Source organism: Kryptolebias marmoratus, linkage group LG10 (genome assembly GCF_001649575.2).
Source record: "Kryptolebias marmoratus isolate JLee-2015 linkage group LG10, ASM164957v2, whole genome shotgun sequence".
NCBI classification, from domain to species: domain Eukaryota; kingdom Metazoa; phylum Chordata; class Actinopteri; order Cyprinodontiformes; family Rivulidae; genus Kryptolebias; species Kryptolebias marmoratus.
Window position 1 is genome coordinate 5,182,534 of NC_051439.1, and position 16,059 is coordinate 5,198,592.

Consider the following 16,059-nt stretch of genomic DNA (forward strand, 5'->3'; position numbering starts at 1 on the left):
GGGGCCCCGGTGACCCGCGTCCGGGCGAGGGAACACTGTGTCCAATATTTATGTTCATCATAAGGGGTCTTTGGGCTGCACTTCGTCTGCCCCCTCACCTAGGACCTGTCTGCCTTGGGTGACCCTACTAGGGGCATGAAGCCCCTGACAGCATAGCTCCTAGGATCATTGGGACACTCAAACCCCTCCACCACGATAAGGTGGAAGCCCAGGGAGAGGTTCTTCCCTGGGCTGCCAAAACATTGCTCTCTGAAATCTGCTCCACATAACTCGCTTTGTTTTTGTCCTCTTGTTTTAGCTTTTTGCTATGTTTTGCTTCTAGCTGGCCTTTTATTACTTAATTTTTTGGGGTTATCTTTAACTTCTTTTGCAGGTGTTCTGCTTCTTTTAGGTTTCAGCTTCTAACATCAAAGCCATTCAGCACTCAGCATTCACACCACATTTACACAGAAAACGCAATCTCTTCAGTTACTCTTATTTTAAAATCTAGATCATTGTCAAAATAGTCACCATTTTTTCTAAATTCATTGTGACCACGGTTATAAAACAAACTGCAAAAATCCAACAAAAACGTGGATAGATAAAACAAACATTATCCAGTGCCAAAATATAATTAACAATATGTCCAAGGAAAGCAAATAAAAATGTTTTCTGTTTTAAATTTATTCCCATACTTCTATAATTTAATAATGTGTCTTATTTTAAATGGTTTAAAATGTTACAATTCATTCTTTTACCTGACAGTGACTTTGTTGATATATATATTATTACAATAAAAATTTCTGAATTGGTATTTTTAAATGACCCTATGGTTTGTGGTCTCTGAGTTATTCTAGTTTTTTCCAGCTATGATCTTGTTTTTATCCAACAGTTCAGCTGAAAGTAACAATCTACACACTCTGATAAAAGATAACATTCTGTATGTGTCTTAGTATTAATACATCTTATTGTAAAGGAGTTCTTACTTTTCTCTTCAGCTCTTTGATGTTCTGCAGGACGGGCTGCAGGGCCTGGTGTGCGTCAGCGACCTCAGAGTCGTATTTGGTCATGTAGTGCTGTCGCAGCTGCTCAGCCTGCAGAGATGCAGAGGATTAGAACAGCAACAAAACAGCAAGTTTACAAATAAATTATAAAACAGAAGCCATGTTTTTTTTCTTTAAATGGTACAACTGTAAATTTTATTTTCTATTCCCTCTACACTGACATGGAGTTTTACCTCTTCACTGAGTCGATCGTCTCTCAGTGTTGGAGGAATCCCAGGATGCTTTGCACTCAGAAGCTCCATTAAGTTGTGGGTGGCATGAAGCCGCTGTTTTATGAAAGTGTAAAAAGCAAAAATATAAATAACTTTCTCTGTCTCACAAACTTGCCAGTATTTAAAGTGATCTGCTGTAATAAGACATTCTTTGGGAGAACATGTTGAAGGCAAAAGGGCAGTAATGATTGGTCATGTCTGTCTGTTAGCAAAATATCACACATATTTTAATGAAACTCTCAGAAAGTAATCACTGGATAAACGTCTACAACTGATTAATTTTTGGAGTAAACCCAGTTCAAGATGGCTGCCACAGATAATAAACCTTAGCCGACATAGAAATGGCTTTATCTTTAGATAAATAGATATTGAGCTCAAGTTTGATGCGGTAGTAGCTGAGAGTAATTCCCTAACACAGCACTAAAATATCTCACGAGGTGCATGATCTCATTTAAAAGGCTGGAACAAAGCGGCTCTTCTCATTATAAGATGATCTTAGTTTAAAACTTCAGCATGAAAGGTGGTGGGTGATATGCATTCCTTCAAGGAATGATAGGCCTTTAAGTTCCTTTCTCTTAAGCTAAGAGCAGCTATGTATATAAACCAAGACAAATGAATGCAAATGAGGTCATTTACCTGTAATGAATCTGTTTTCAGACGGTCTTTGTGTTCCTCTGATGAACGGAGCACTTCTCTATACATCTCTGCAGCCTCCACAAACTCACCTGCAGGTGGGAAATAAAAGAGTGAGCCGTTGTGTTCATCGTATGTCGAGTTAATGAGATGGGCAGTAAGAATAAGCTTCATACAGCAACAACACAGGGAGAGCTCCAACAAAAACACATCGGCACAAAAAGTGTTGAGACAGTGACTGGTCTTTTGTTTGAACTGATTCCCGTGGGAAATAAGGAGCAGAGGGAACACGAGCAAAAAAAAGAGAGGGTTTCTACCTCTGATGATGTGAATTCCAGCCAACCCGTTGAGAGCGCACACTAACTGTCTGTGAGCTTCTTCACACTCCACTCGACATTTCTTCTGCAGAGACTTGAGAAGCTCCTCCATTGTCATGGTGCTGGGAGAAGAGGAACACGTACAAACCCCTTTAACAAGTCATCAAGTGCAAATTACACAGAACGAGTGAGCTTTAAATAAGCACAAGTGAAGGCGGTATTGATGACAAAAAGGTTGCCGCAGTCTATTACTTTTATAGACTATACTCTATTAGGACTAGCTGGATTGTTAGCAAGAAAAATTTACATTTTCTGTGAAAATGAAGTGATGAGAGCTGAATCGCTGAATCACGAAGAAGCTGAAACTGAGTTAAAACAAAAAGAAGACAAGCTAAAATGAGCAGAACAGTGAAAAGCTAAATTAAGCAGAATAGAAGCTAAAAGCTAAAACAATCAAAACAGTAACTAAAAGCTAAAATTAGCAGAACAGTAACAAAAGTCATAATCTAAGAGAACAGTAGCAAAAAGCTGCAATAAGCAAAACAGTAACTAAAAGCTAAAAGTAGCACAACAATAGCTAAAAGCTGAAGAATGATAGCTAAAAGTAGAGGAACAAGTATCAAAACAGTAAAGCTAAAAATAAAATAAAATAAAATGACAAAAATAGAGCAAATATGCAGAAGCAGATTCCAAAGGGAACAATGTTTTTTCGGGGTGTGACGGTACATGTATTCGTACCGTGTTGGTTCAGTACAGACGTTTAGTGCGGGTACAGTGAACTGACAACAAATATGTCAGTCAAAGTAATCAGCGCTATCTTAACGGGTGAACATTTTATGCAACTGCATTTTGCCACAGCAGCTACTTTATACCCTCACCACTAACAAGGCTGTTTTCTTTTGTGTCTGCTTCTGGGAGAGTTATAGTCTGTTTAAAAAATAGAGTATTTGTTTCAAACTGTGACTTGGGCGTACAATTACACCCCTAAACCTTTTGAAGAAATGTAAGAGATCTCAAATGAATTTGTGTGTTTGTTTTTTTTTTTTAATAAAGCTAAATAATTCAAAAAATATAAAAGTGATAGCACTAAACCCCAACTGAGCGTTTTGATATATGAACGGTTAAAATAGAACAAAGTATTCAGATGTAGTTTGACTGCAAAAAACATACAGAAGAAAGTATAAACAGGAAAACCAAAGTATGAATGCTGACTAACTAGGCTAGCTGCCTTCAAAAATGAGACCTCTGTGTTGTGTACCTCTTCTGCAGAGGCAGGAACTCCCCCCTCACAGCCTGCGGATGGCAGCAGGCCTGGCGCAGCCTCAGAAGCGGGTAAAGGATGGAGTTGACGGTACGGCGGTCGAGGCTGCCGAGTTTCAGGCTCCAGTCTGAGATTTTCCTGAGTTTGACCAAAGCGTCCTGGGAGCAGACCTCATGCTGGCGGTGATAGAAGTGGCCCTCAACAGGAGAAAAACAGAGCCAGTGCACCTCTTCTGTCTGAGGGGGAATTTGAATCTAAAGAAACAGAGAAAAAAAAAAAAATTTAAGATTATATGAAAACACTTCATTACCTGTAAAGATTTTAGCTGGGCTGGTCACAAAGAGATAAAAACCTACCTGGTCAATGACGTCTTTTTTAGCTGACCTCCATAGTATCTGAGCAATCACATTATAGAGAGCTTCTGTGTTTCCACGTCGATAAGGGCGATAAAGCAGCTGGTCCCACCAGTGTTTGACCCAATATGGGTCAACGCCGAGGAAAAGTACAAGGCCATACAAATCTACAAAACACCACCACTTTAGAAGGAAACATTTGGCCTGTTTTTCTACACTTTTAAGAATTGCTAGAACTGAAATCTTTTTTTTATGTATAAATATAAAGAGTACCTTCCAAGCCTCTTTGGACAGGTGTGCCACTGACACACCAGCGGTTGACAGATGCAAGACGTAGAGCCATTTCTGCTGCCTGATGACATGAACAGAAATCAATTAAAGGTTTAGCATTCTTTGAAGAGGTGCATATCTCCAGTGCCAGAGTTTCAAAATGAGATCATCCCCAGCTGAGAAGGAACATAGTTAATTTTGCTGAAACCTTGAAAGGAACATTATGAACAATCTCATGCGATTTAATATAATTTAATTTCCCTTTAATTTAATTTCCCTTTGGGATTAATAAAGTATTTTTTAATTGAATTGAACTGATATTGCAATATCTTGTGATCTGTGTATGTGTGGTGCCTCCGAGCTACTGAAATACTAATTTTTAGCCCAATATATGTAATTCATTGAGTATAGCCATATTTGTGTTGGCTAAGGTTGATTATCTACGGTGGCCATCTTAATTTGGACTGACTCTAAAGGTTAATCAGTTGTAGATGTGCATCTAAAAAGTCTTTTCTGAGAGTTTCACTTAAATCAGCCAGTGATTAACCCAACCCAAGTACATACACAAACACACAAACACATCACTCCACCATACATCGGCAGGCATTAATCACAGTACACAAACAAACAAGCCAAACAGAAAACATCCCAAAAGCAATCGTGGGAATTGGATTTCCTCTGACTAACCTTCGCTGTGGGACACTCAACCATCTGAGCCTCGTCCAGACAGATGCGCCACCACTCCACGGCCACCAGAGGACTGGGTACAGCCATGTAGCGTTTCTGGTTGCGAAAGCGTCGGCCATCTTTGCTGTTGCTATGGGGAATGTCAACGTAGTTGAGCTCAGAGCGAAGCACGTCGTAGGTGGTGATGACCACATCCTGCTCAGCGAGCATCCGAGGCTGGATGAAGCCATGTTTCTTGACACCCTGATAAACCTGAGAGAAGGTAAGTAAATATTTATTTATAAAGCACTTTTTAAAACCAATTACAAAGTGCTTTATATTAGATAGAGGAAAAAAACAGATAAAAATGAATAAAAGCAAAAATGCAAAAGCATCAAAATGCAGACTTACAGTAATCTAAACGTGATGACAAAAAAGCATTACAGTTTTTAATTGTTGAAAAGATAACAGATTTGGCTACATTTCTCAAGTGAAAATTACTGAACTGAACTACAGACCTAATATGTTTCTCAGATTTGAGTTGCTGGTCAAAGATAACCCATAGGTTTTTGGCAGAGGATGTTGAATGAATAGCAAGAGAACCAACAGACTGGAGAATTTTATCAGGAACTTAAGTTAGTGCAAAGTTTACAGCTTCAGTTTAGTTCTGATTTGATGCCATCCAGTGTCTAATCTCAGCCAAACAGCTGTAAAGAACAATAACATTTATACAATCATCAGGATTAATGGACCGGTAAATCTGAGTATTGTCAGTGCAGCAATGACAACTGGTCCATGGGAAGCATATATAGAGAAAATGAAACAGGCCCAAGAACAGATCCCTGAGGCACCCCTGATGTCAAAGGTGCCAGAGAGGAAGCAGCATCTAAAGTTACAACTTAAGAGTTTTTGTTTGAAAGGTAAGAAGTAAACCATTTAAGCACTACATCAGTAATCCCAATCCAGCTGTGGCAAAGACAGCAACACAAATCTAGGAGAACTAAAATGGAAATCTCACCAGGATCTAGGTTCCTCGTGATACCATTTATCACTCTTAGGAGTGCTGCTATTTGAAACTTGTCTAATATGTTATTGGCTTTAATTATGTCTAGTTGCTGTTTTTTTTCTAAAATCTTTGACATGAAAGGCAGCGCTTGGAGATGGGTCAGTAGTTTATTCAGAAACTTGGATCTTAGTTGTGTTTCTTGATAAGTCGTTTAACTGAAGCCAATTAAAAAAGAAGAAATGTGAATTGATGCAGCAGCTTCACAGTTTTGAGAGAAAACAGATAAGATAAGACAACATACTATACCAGCACTCGTAGGGAGGAGGACCTGATGTGCCGGTTGATCTCCTCCACCCACTGGTGGCAGATGGAACTTGGGGAAATGATGAGCGTGGCACCAGTGGACACTGGTTTCATGGCTACCAGGCAGTGAGGGCAGTAAAAAGGTGTGGTTTTAAGGCTTTCCTCTTTATAGTTTACACAGTCTGCATGCTGCCACAGCTGACAGTTCATACACTGCACGCGAGCCTTGTAGTCAATGATGCCCAGTTCTCCACAAATACACTCAAAGCGGTAGTCGGGGGTGTTGAAAGGGGCTAGGGAAGCTCTGGTGGGTGTTTCTGTCTCCTCCTGTGAATCAGTCTTTGAGGTTTCTCCTTTTTCTCTGGGTAAATCATCCATTGTTTCTGGCTCACGTTTATCCTGAGCTATCTGTAAGGGTGCTGTGGACGTATCCAGCATGTCTTCTGGCTGATCGGTTTTCTCATTCAGACTCTCATCCCAGTCTTTTGTTTCAGTTTCCTCTGCTTCAGGACAGTCAGGCATGGGGCTCAGGTCTCTTTGATCCTCTGAGAGAGAGTTTTGCAGAGCTGCTTCTGCCTTCTCCTTTGCTCGTCTCTGAAACATTTTCCTGGGCGTGCTCTCCGTGTTTTTAAAATTCTAACAAAAGAAAAGACAGACCAAAATTACACAAAAAGCATCATATTATTTAGTCCCCCCCCCAGGAAGTTACAATGTTACAACTATTAACGAATATTCAACCAACTCCAATTCCAACTAACTTTGCTCAGACTTGCAATTTTGACCAATCATCACAACTTTTCCACAGAACTGACCAATCGCCTGCCTGGCTTCACATCCTTGAAGCCGAGAAAACATGTTTGATGCCTAAAGTTCACATCTACCGCTACAATCTGTGGAAGTCAATATCCTGAAGTATTACATGAAAGAGATATAAAACTGCTTTGCACCATGAGAACATGAATGAAAACTGTCACTTGACAGACACTTTTCTCCTGTGAAAAAAAGACTGAGAATGGCTTAAAAGTCAGGCCTATAGCCAAAACAAGCACAAAGACAGACAGAGTTGGCTACAGTTAGTTAATGCCAAATTTTGAAACAAAGATCTTGCACAGACTGGTGAGGATAAGTCTCAGCTACTCCCCACAACACATTTTAGCTCAGTATACTGTATGTAAAACTGAATTATAGACGTTTTGGGGATTTTTAAGGTTGCTTATTTGTAGCAGCCATCTTGAACTGGGTTGACTCCAAATGTTAATCAGTTGTAGAGGTACATCCAATGATTATTTTCAGAGTGTTTCATTAACATTTGTCCAGTGGTTCATGAAATATTTTGGGAACAGACACATTCACACAAGCAAAAATGTTACCGTCTGCATTTGCCTGTCAACAACGGGCAAAAATCAGGACTTATTGCACTGCTGCAGATGATGACCTTGTATAATTATTTTATGAGTTAGAGTAACAGTTTAACTTGGGTACATTTGCATTTGAGGAATACAAAATTATTATTATCACCACCAGCTGAAGGAAAATGAGAGTGATGCCCAACACATACTCTGAGCTCTAGCTGATTGCACAGGATCTGATTTTAAACTTTGCCAGAAACTATTTGGTCAACTCAAGCTGTTTGTCTGTTGGCAAAATATCTCATAAACCACTGGACAGATTTTAATGAAACTTACAGGAAGTAATTATTGGATGTTCATTTATAAATGATTAACTTTTGGAGTCAATCGCATTCAAGATGTTCATTACAGCCAAGCAACTTCAGCAAACACAAAATGTCTATAATTTAGCCAGTTTTTAAAATACTGAGCTGCAATTTGGTTTGACAGTAGCTGAGCATCATCCCCAAAACACAATCCAAGCACTACATGTTTTCGCAAAATGTTTGCTGAAAACTTTGGCGTTAACTCTTGGCGTCAATCCTGTTTTTCTATTAGCAAAACATCTCATGAATTACAGGATGGATTTTAATGAAACTCGAAAAACAAACACCGGATGCACATCTACAACTGATTAACTTTGACTGGATTTTTGTGAAAAAGCAGCTGCAAAACCGAGATATTTTAGGGCACAACAATCACAGAAATATTCTGTAAATCCTGGAGGGACTGACTATTTGTGACATAAAACATTTGTAAAATAAGTCATTTATTCTTACAGACTTGGACGCTCCTGCTAATGTTTTCTTTGTTTCTTTATAGTTCTTCCCCAGCTTGAATGACCCGGCCAAGCCGCGGCCTTTCACTCGCTCAACCATGCCCTCATCTATTAGCTTAGCCAGCATCTTCTTGATGTGATTGCGGTTCTTCAAGAGGTCGTAGCCGTAAGTGGCACGGATGTAGGTGAACACCGCATTGACTGAGGCTCCTTTGCCAGATCGCATCTCCTTTATTGCGGTGAGTAGCATGACACGCACAGCTGCAGAAAAAAGTTGAGATTTAAAAAAATGCGAAATGAACTTGAATGGCTGACGAGGAGTGTGTGGGAGGCCTTTTAGAGTGACATACTTGGGTATGATGTTTTCAGTTTTGGCTGAGCTTCAATCTTACTCTCTTTCTGTCTCTCCAGTGGACGAGGAGGAACAAAATAGTTCACAGACTGTCCCTGCAAAACCAAGAGATAATTAAAAAATACAGATGACTATGTTACGTTTCAGTTCATGCCTGGTGTTCAGTGTGTTTTAAAATACAACTCCAATTCTAAAAACATTGGGACGTTGTGTAAAATTAAAAAAAAAAAAGAAAGAAAAACCCCAGTATGCAGAATGCAAGTCTTGTAAACCCATAGTTTATTCAAAATGAAACACGGAAAACATATAAAAGGTTTCAACTAAGAAACTGTACCAGTTTTAAGGAAAAAAAAAAAGCACTTTGAGCACAAACCTCTGCCAAGACCATAGCGGGCAACAAAAGGCTGTAAAAAAAGTGGTAAAAATAACAAACAGCTGGAGGAGCATTTTGCAACTAATTAGATTAACTGGCAACAGGTCATTAAGAGGACTGAGTATAAAAAGAGCATTTTAGAGAGGCTGAGTCTGTCAGAAGTAAAGACAGGCAGAGGTTCACCAGATGCAGAAAACTGTTTAAAAATAGTGGAACAATTTCAAAATAATGTTCCTTCTTAGAAAATTGGAATATTTTGAAATATCCCATCACCTAGAGATGATTACAGTCAATCCAGCAGCATGGCTTCATAGCAGAAGAGTCCAGGAGCTGAACTGACCTGCCTGCAGTCCAGACCTCTCACCAGCAAAGACTCAGGACTGTTGAACAGCTAGAATCCTCCATCAGAGCAGAATGGGACAACATTCCCTCTAAAACCTCCAGCAGCTGCTCTCCTCAGTTCCTGGATGTTTACAGACTGATGTTAGAAGAAGAGGAGAGGCTTCACAGAGGAAACATGGACCTGGAACAACTTTTTTGAGATGTGTTCCTGACATCAGATTTCTCCCCAAAATAGTACAATTTCTCAGTTTAAACATTTGATGTTTGCCATCTTCCACTGTGAATCAAATGTGGGTTTATGAGACTTGCAAATCATTGCTTTCTGCTTTAATGTACATTTTACAGAATGTCCCAACTTTTTCAGAATTGGAATTGTAGAATGATCAATGATGCTCAATGCTAATTGGTTGAAGATAAAGAAGAGGAGTGAAACATTTGGATTTAATGATGCTCACCACAGGCAAAGTCAGGGCATCCTGCTTCAGGTCTTGTCGGGTGTGAAATAAGATGAGGGCCAAAACCTCCACCGTTTTACCGAGCCCCATCTCGTCAGCCAGGATCCCACCAGGCCAGTCTACACCAGCCAGAGGAAACTCTCCAATTAAGCTAAATTAGAAAGGAAGAAATTAACACAACTTCATATCTAGGTGGAAATGTTTTACACTAACTAAGATGTTTTAAACATTAACTAATAATAGTGACTACAGAGGATTATACAGAGATCCTGGATGGATGTAACGCAATGTGATGTTTGCAAGTTTTTCAAATGAAGTGACTATTTAACACAAGATTTCCTGACTCTTACCAGCCGGTGAAAGGATTGTAAAACAACTTCTTGCCACACAAAGTAACCAACTCCCGCCAGAGAAAATGCAGCGATTGTTCTGCAAAGAAACAATAAATACTGAGTCATATTCACAGTTAAAGGCTTTACTTATATGATCTCTAAAATTCTAAAAAGAAAATGTACACTTAGTCGTTCTAAACTATACATTTAAATGATTTGCTCTTTAAAACAAATAACATTGTGCCAAAAACAGCAACTGGCAACCAGGTTTTCACCTTTCTAGTTTCAGAGAATTATAATAGGAGTCTGAAGAGACTACCTTTAGGTGTGGTGTTCCTGTACTTCTCTCTCCTCAGCATCCAGTTGACTGCCTGGCTCTGATACAGCCTGAGCACCGGAATAAGAGCCTTGTGCTGGACATCATACGTCACATCCTGGCTCTCGTTCTGGTGCACGAGCCTCACATGATCATAAAGTTCCTCCACGTTTTGCCTCTCCAGGTCGGTGTCACATTCTTCTTCCTCGTTCTCTACAACCTCTACAGTAAAAACACAGCAGTGAAAATAATGGTTTAGAAGGACTGTGAGAGTGTTGTTAATACTAAAGTATTAAACTTTACACTAGCCTCATTTGACAATATGTCAGTATTATAAATTAGACCCACAGACTCACCAGGAATGATGAAATCATAGAAATATTCCATTAATTTCTGAATCAGGTGGTTTGCTTTTTTCAGACGAGCGTTTCCCCCGCTGAGAAACTCCGGCTTTCCGAGGCCAGATTCCAGCAGATAAATTCCCACCTGTCAAACAGAGCCAATCGAAAACTCAACAACTTAAATAATTTATGTCAATCTAAACACAAAAATAAAGAGCTGCTGATAATTGGTTCCTTACAATGGATTCAATAATAGTCAAACATTCACATCCTGCCTTATTTAAAATAATGGCCAAAAATGTATATATATATATATATATATATATATATATATATATATGTGTGTGTGTGTGTGTGTGTGTGTGTGTGTTTATATATATGCCAGAAAACTGTGACACAAGGGGGTGACCCTAAAGCCAACTGGTAGGCCTCTCAAACAATGTTGGATAGTTTAGGGTCCCCCTATACTAAAACTACCCAGGTACATCTGGCTTCAAATGACACAAGCAGAAATAGCGTACAAAATATGTTTTATTTATATTTTTCTGTTTTACAATATTAAAACGTAGACTGTTTAATTTCAAAACCCAATGAGAAACAGCAACTGAAGGCTAAATTAGCCATAGTAATTTGGAACTACAACCCAAATTAGTATCAACACACAATAACCCAAAGCAAAGTTAGTAAAGAAAACAAAATAAATCCCAAATTACATAAACCAAAATCCTACAGAGCTGTGTACTTAATTGGCTTGATGTAAAAAGATGCTCTAAAATGGGGTAGTTATGATTTACTAGCAATACAACAGATTTAAAATGCTGGTTCTAAAGCTTAAAACCAACCTGACACACACTCCAAGTCACCTAGCAGCAGATGGACATCAGCCAGCTACATCAGAGCAAATATGGACCCGAAAAAAACAAACAACAACAACAAAAAGGACATATATGTCCATATATGTATATATGGTCAAAAATATATGTGTGTATATATAAATATGTGTGTGTGTGTAATTAAAACTAAATTTGGATGAAGAATGAAGAACATTGTTGTATTTTATTTTAAATTGGTTTGTGTCGTTCTTTACTGTTAACTATCTACTATAAAACCTTCACATGGTAGGTTACTCAATAAAAAGGCCAGTATGTAAAAATTTGTATCAAAGCTTGATAATTTGCGGTTGGCTAGGAAAAAAACTATATTAAAGAATTAGCCTTTCTACAAGAAATGCATATTACCCATCGCCTTTTATGTCAGGATTTTAAAGATCAACTTATGATAAGAAATGAGAGTTATAGCACAATTCGTTAGGGCTTCAAGTACAATTTGTGATTGACTCTCAGCTAATCAAATTTTAACTCAGCATCTGTAAAACTGACTGAGTTAGAGCGATTTTTAGCTAATTTTGATTAGCTTTAATTGGGTTAAATACAAAGGTTGTATGTCTAAACATGAGATTGAGATTTTTGACCAACAAACAGACGTACACACACCGACACAAGCAAAACCCTTATTGCCCTTTCATCTTTAGTGGAAAGTGACAACTTTTTGCAGCTTGACTTAAATACGTTTTTCTTGGTACATTTACTTAACATCTCCCAGACATACATACATAGCCTTACTGTAAACCAGCATACATCTAACATTTACAACCCAAATCCAAAAAGTGGAGATGGCAGCAACACGTCTGAAAAACATTGTTACAGAGCAGGTAAAGCTTGCTTCTCTAATGGTATGGGGGTGCATTAGTGCCTCTGGCATGAGAGGCTTACACATCTGGAAAGACACCATCGATACATAAAGTATCTACAGGTTTTATAACGACATATGTTCCCATCCAGATGATATCTTTTTTATGTTAAACCTCAGACTGCATCTCTCCAGCAGCATGGCTTCATTGGCCCGCTCCCAATACTCGCACTTGCACCCTCGTTCTACCCTCGTGTCCTTCAAATGCGCGTTCATGCTGAAGAATTTGAGTGCGTACTGTGTCCCAATTCTCCAGAGTGCTCTTTAGCCCCACCCCCTTTGTGTACTACATCCGCCCTTCGGCTAAGCCCGCACCCAGGAGGACTTCGGCGAAGTATTTACACACAATTTATCGCTGCATCTGACATTTTGAATTTTTTTTTTTTATTATCTTTATTGACAATGAAAGAGTTTTGAATTAAACGGCAGAACAGAGCAAGCTGCGTCTGTCACAAAAAAAGCAGTTTTTAAATGTAAGTATTGAAATAATTCTTGTTTCACTCTGCTGTACAGGTGTGAATACTATCAAACTTTGGTCCATATTCAACAAGTCATAACAAAACACATTTGAACAGCTTTATCTCCTGCAACATTGGATGTCGCAGTTATGATGCAGAGGTGCAAGACGATGACGTAACCTGTACTGTCCCCATTCTCCAATGTCTGCATGCTTGTAACCTGCGAACACAAACCCTCCTGTGCACTTTGACTGAGTACATGCTTTATAGAGGGGCGTGGAGTGTAGAGCGAGTATTGGGACCGGGTCAGAGTAGAAGAGTCCAGGAGCGGACGAGAAAACATTTGGTCCATCATCATATGAAAAAACTAGCAAAGAAGACTCAGGACTGTTGACTGTTGAAGAGCTACATTTACTGTGTTCCACTGTGAATAAAATATGAGTTTATGAGATTTGCAAATCATTGCATTTTTTATTCACATTTTACGCAACACTACAAATTTGTTGAAACTGTGGATGTTTATATAACACAGAAGAGAAATGCTCATACCTTGACTTCCTGGTCTTTTGTCTGGTGGCAAAGCTGCACCACCCTCCTCTTCTGCAGCCAGTCCAGGTCTTCCAGTGGGATCCTACCTAGACTGCACTCTGCTGCAGAGCCGCCGACATCCGGCCTCCACTGGTATCCTGAGTTCTCATCACAGCTGCTATAACTGATGTGAAGCTGCTCACCCCTCCTGTGAAACATGAAAACTGTCTGCTCACAGTCTGATGGAAGCCAAGATGGCCGAATGATGAACTCCCCGATGAGAGCCTTCCAGATGTGGGCCAGCTTTGAAGCTGGCAACACAGAGAGTGCGAGGGAGGCAGGGGCGCTGTCCGAGGACGTGCTGGGAAGCTCTTCTGGAAGCCGAACAGAGTGGGAGCAGGCGGCCTCTGCCACATCTTCTGTGATGAAGGAGAAAGAGCTGCTCGGAGTGGGGTCGACTGAAAGAACCGAACAGGCTGGAGTCTGTTCACCTTCCTGGATCACCTCGTTCTTACGGTCCTCCAGCATGTTCCATGCCAACCTCCTCTTGGCTTCTTCATCCACCCTCACAGGTGGGACCCTTTTTCTTCTGCTGCTCATGATGAAAATCTGCACAGAGACAAAGTTCAAATAAAATAAACACTTTACATATTAACTATATCAACAGCATCTACTAAATATTGACAGACTTTAAACAAAGTGGGTTAAAATGTCCATGAGGTGTTTAAATGTCAGGAACAACCTTTTGAAAATAAACTATATTACTGTAATATTACTATTGCCTCTGTTTTTCTCTGTACTGTTAACAAACTATCTCATGAATCAATAAATGAAACTTTTTAGTGAAAGTTTTCAATGAAACTTTCAGAAAGTAATCATGGGGTTGAATCATATACAAGTGACGAACGTTTGGAGTCAAACTGATTCAAAATGGTCGCCACATTAAAGCAATCTTAACAAACACACAAATGGCTCTAACTCGGTGAATTTTTACAGATACTGAGCTAAAATTTGGCGTGGTAGTAGCTGAGCATGGTCCACAATACAAACTTAAAGCTTCAAGGAACGCTGGGCCAATAATTAATTTTACATACGAAGATGTTTTTCATACAGATAAACAGAGTTAGGTTATCTACGCATTTATTTTGATTTAAAAAAATGCTTTAACAAAACAACGTGTTGCAGATACGGATCACGTTAATCATGAGAGGTAATCACAGATGTCAGCACTAGCTAATGCAGGGGTGTTCAACCCTGATCCTCGAGTGCCACCATCCTGCAGGGTTTTTTTTTTGTTTCTCTGCTCCAACACCTGATATGAACCAATATGTGTTTAACAGGCTTCTGCAGAACATGAAGAGGTGATTTAACCACCGAATCAGGTGTGTTGGAACAGAGAAACAAGTAAAACATGCAGGATAGTAGCACTCAAGGACCAGGGTTGGACACCCCTGAGCTAATGTGACTGTCTATGTAAAGACAAGTTAGTAAACCAGTATATTAAACGTTTTAAAAAGCTACAAGACGAACTCCGACGAGCAGGAAATATTATTTCTGTATGTTAGCACCGCTGCTAATGTTTAATGATAGCTAGGAACGAGCTTGTTTATCCGCTTAGTTTCTGACAAGAGACTATTTGAGGTTCTGCTCCGTCCTTTCAGCAGAAAGTATTTTGTCTCAGTGATAAAAAAGCAGCTTGTTGCGGTACAACGCCGTGCATTTTGATGTTTTTAATCAAGATAAATGAACAAAACACATACAGATACCTTTTAAAGCCTCATTTAAACTCCTTCGGTTATTATTTCCAAAGTTAATTCATGACAAAACCCCTCCTCACAAACAAAAAGCATCAAAACACAGTTTAATCATCGGCTCCAATGTTGACGTCCGCCATTTTTAAATACCGGAAGTGATGTCACAGGAAAAGGAATCGTTTTGACAATAAAATACGGGCTTTGTAAACTTGAAACTTTAATAATCTTGATTTGTTAGAGTAATTATGAGAACAACATTTTAATATGATTATTTATTATTTATCATATAATTATAAATTTGTCTTTTGTTAAATAAACGTGATAATACTCTTTTCGACTTTTAGAATAAGAGTATTTTTTTATGGAGCTAAACTGTGAATTTTCGTTTATTATGTAGGTATTTTTATTCATTTTATCCTGTTGATTCATTTCATCGCCTGCCATCACGGTATCTGTTTGTCTGTCTGTTAGCAAAATATTTCAAAACTGTTTAGGCACATTTTATTGAAGTTTGCAGGAAATAATCCTTGAACGTACATCTGCAGATGATTATTTGAGTCGACACAATTCAAGATGGCCACCATAGCTAATTCGGTGGACGCAATGACTTATAATCTCAATAAAAATATTTTGGTAAAAAAAAGTCACAAGCTTTTCNGAAATGAAAGCAAGTACAGATATCAGGCAAATGCATTAGTGTATTTTAAGAACAATAAATGTAAACACCAAATTTAAAATTGCCTGATCATAATACATTGTCAGAAAGCAGTTAGTGGCCTTTGAAAAGTATAACCTTGGTCAGTTTTTGTCGAACAGACTCTTTTTTTTT

General features: G+C 38.9%; 1 protein-coding gene across 1 annotated transcript in view; it reads right to left on the reverse strand.

Annotated features, from left to right (window-relative positions):
- shprh (SNF2 histone linker PHD RING helicase) overlaps nucleotides 1-15,377 on the reverse strand; it is a 29,438-nt gene extending 14,061 nt beyond the window's left edge. The window contains exons 1-17 of the mRNA XM_017421569.3: nucleotides 15,243-15,377; nucleotides 13,498-14,085; nucleotides 10,757-10,886; nucleotides 10,404-10,622; nucleotides 10,103-10,181; nucleotides 9,753-9,903; nucleotides 8,581-8,677; nucleotides 8,232-8,491; nucleotides 6,068-6,700; nucleotides 4,777-5,028; nucleotides 4,093-4,171; nucleotides 3,823-3,986; nucleotides 3,464-3,720; nucleotides 2,206-2,327; nucleotides 1,892-1,980; nucleotides 1,217-1,309; nucleotides 966-1,073 (exon numbers count right to left, since the gene is read on the reverse strand). Coding sequence (XP_017277058.1) covers nucleotides 966-1,073; nucleotides 1,217-1,309; nucleotides 1,892-1,980; nucleotides 2,206-2,327; nucleotides 3,464-3,720; nucleotides 3,823-3,986; nucleotides 4,093-4,171; nucleotides 4,777-5,028; nucleotides 6,068-6,700; nucleotides 8,232-8,491; nucleotides 8,581-8,677; nucleotides 9,753-9,903; nucleotides 10,103-10,181; nucleotides 10,404-10,622; nucleotides 10,757-10,886; nucleotides 13,498-14,076 — 3,312 coding nt within the window. The 5' untranslated portion in view covers nucleotides 14,077-14,085; nucleotides 15,243-15,377. The remainder of the gene's footprint in view (nucleotides 1-965; nucleotides 1,074-1,216; nucleotides 1,310-1,891; nucleotides 1,981-2,205; nucleotides 2,328-3,463; nucleotides 3,721-3,822; nucleotides 3,987-4,092; nucleotides 4,172-4,776; nucleotides 5,029-6,067; nucleotides 6,701-8,231; nucleotides 8,492-8,580; nucleotides 8,678-9,752; nucleotides 9,904-10,102; nucleotides 10,182-10,403; nucleotides 10,623-10,756; nucleotides 10,887-13,497; nucleotides 14,086-15,242) is intronic.
- Nucleotides 15,378-16,059: the final 682 nt, after the last annotated feature.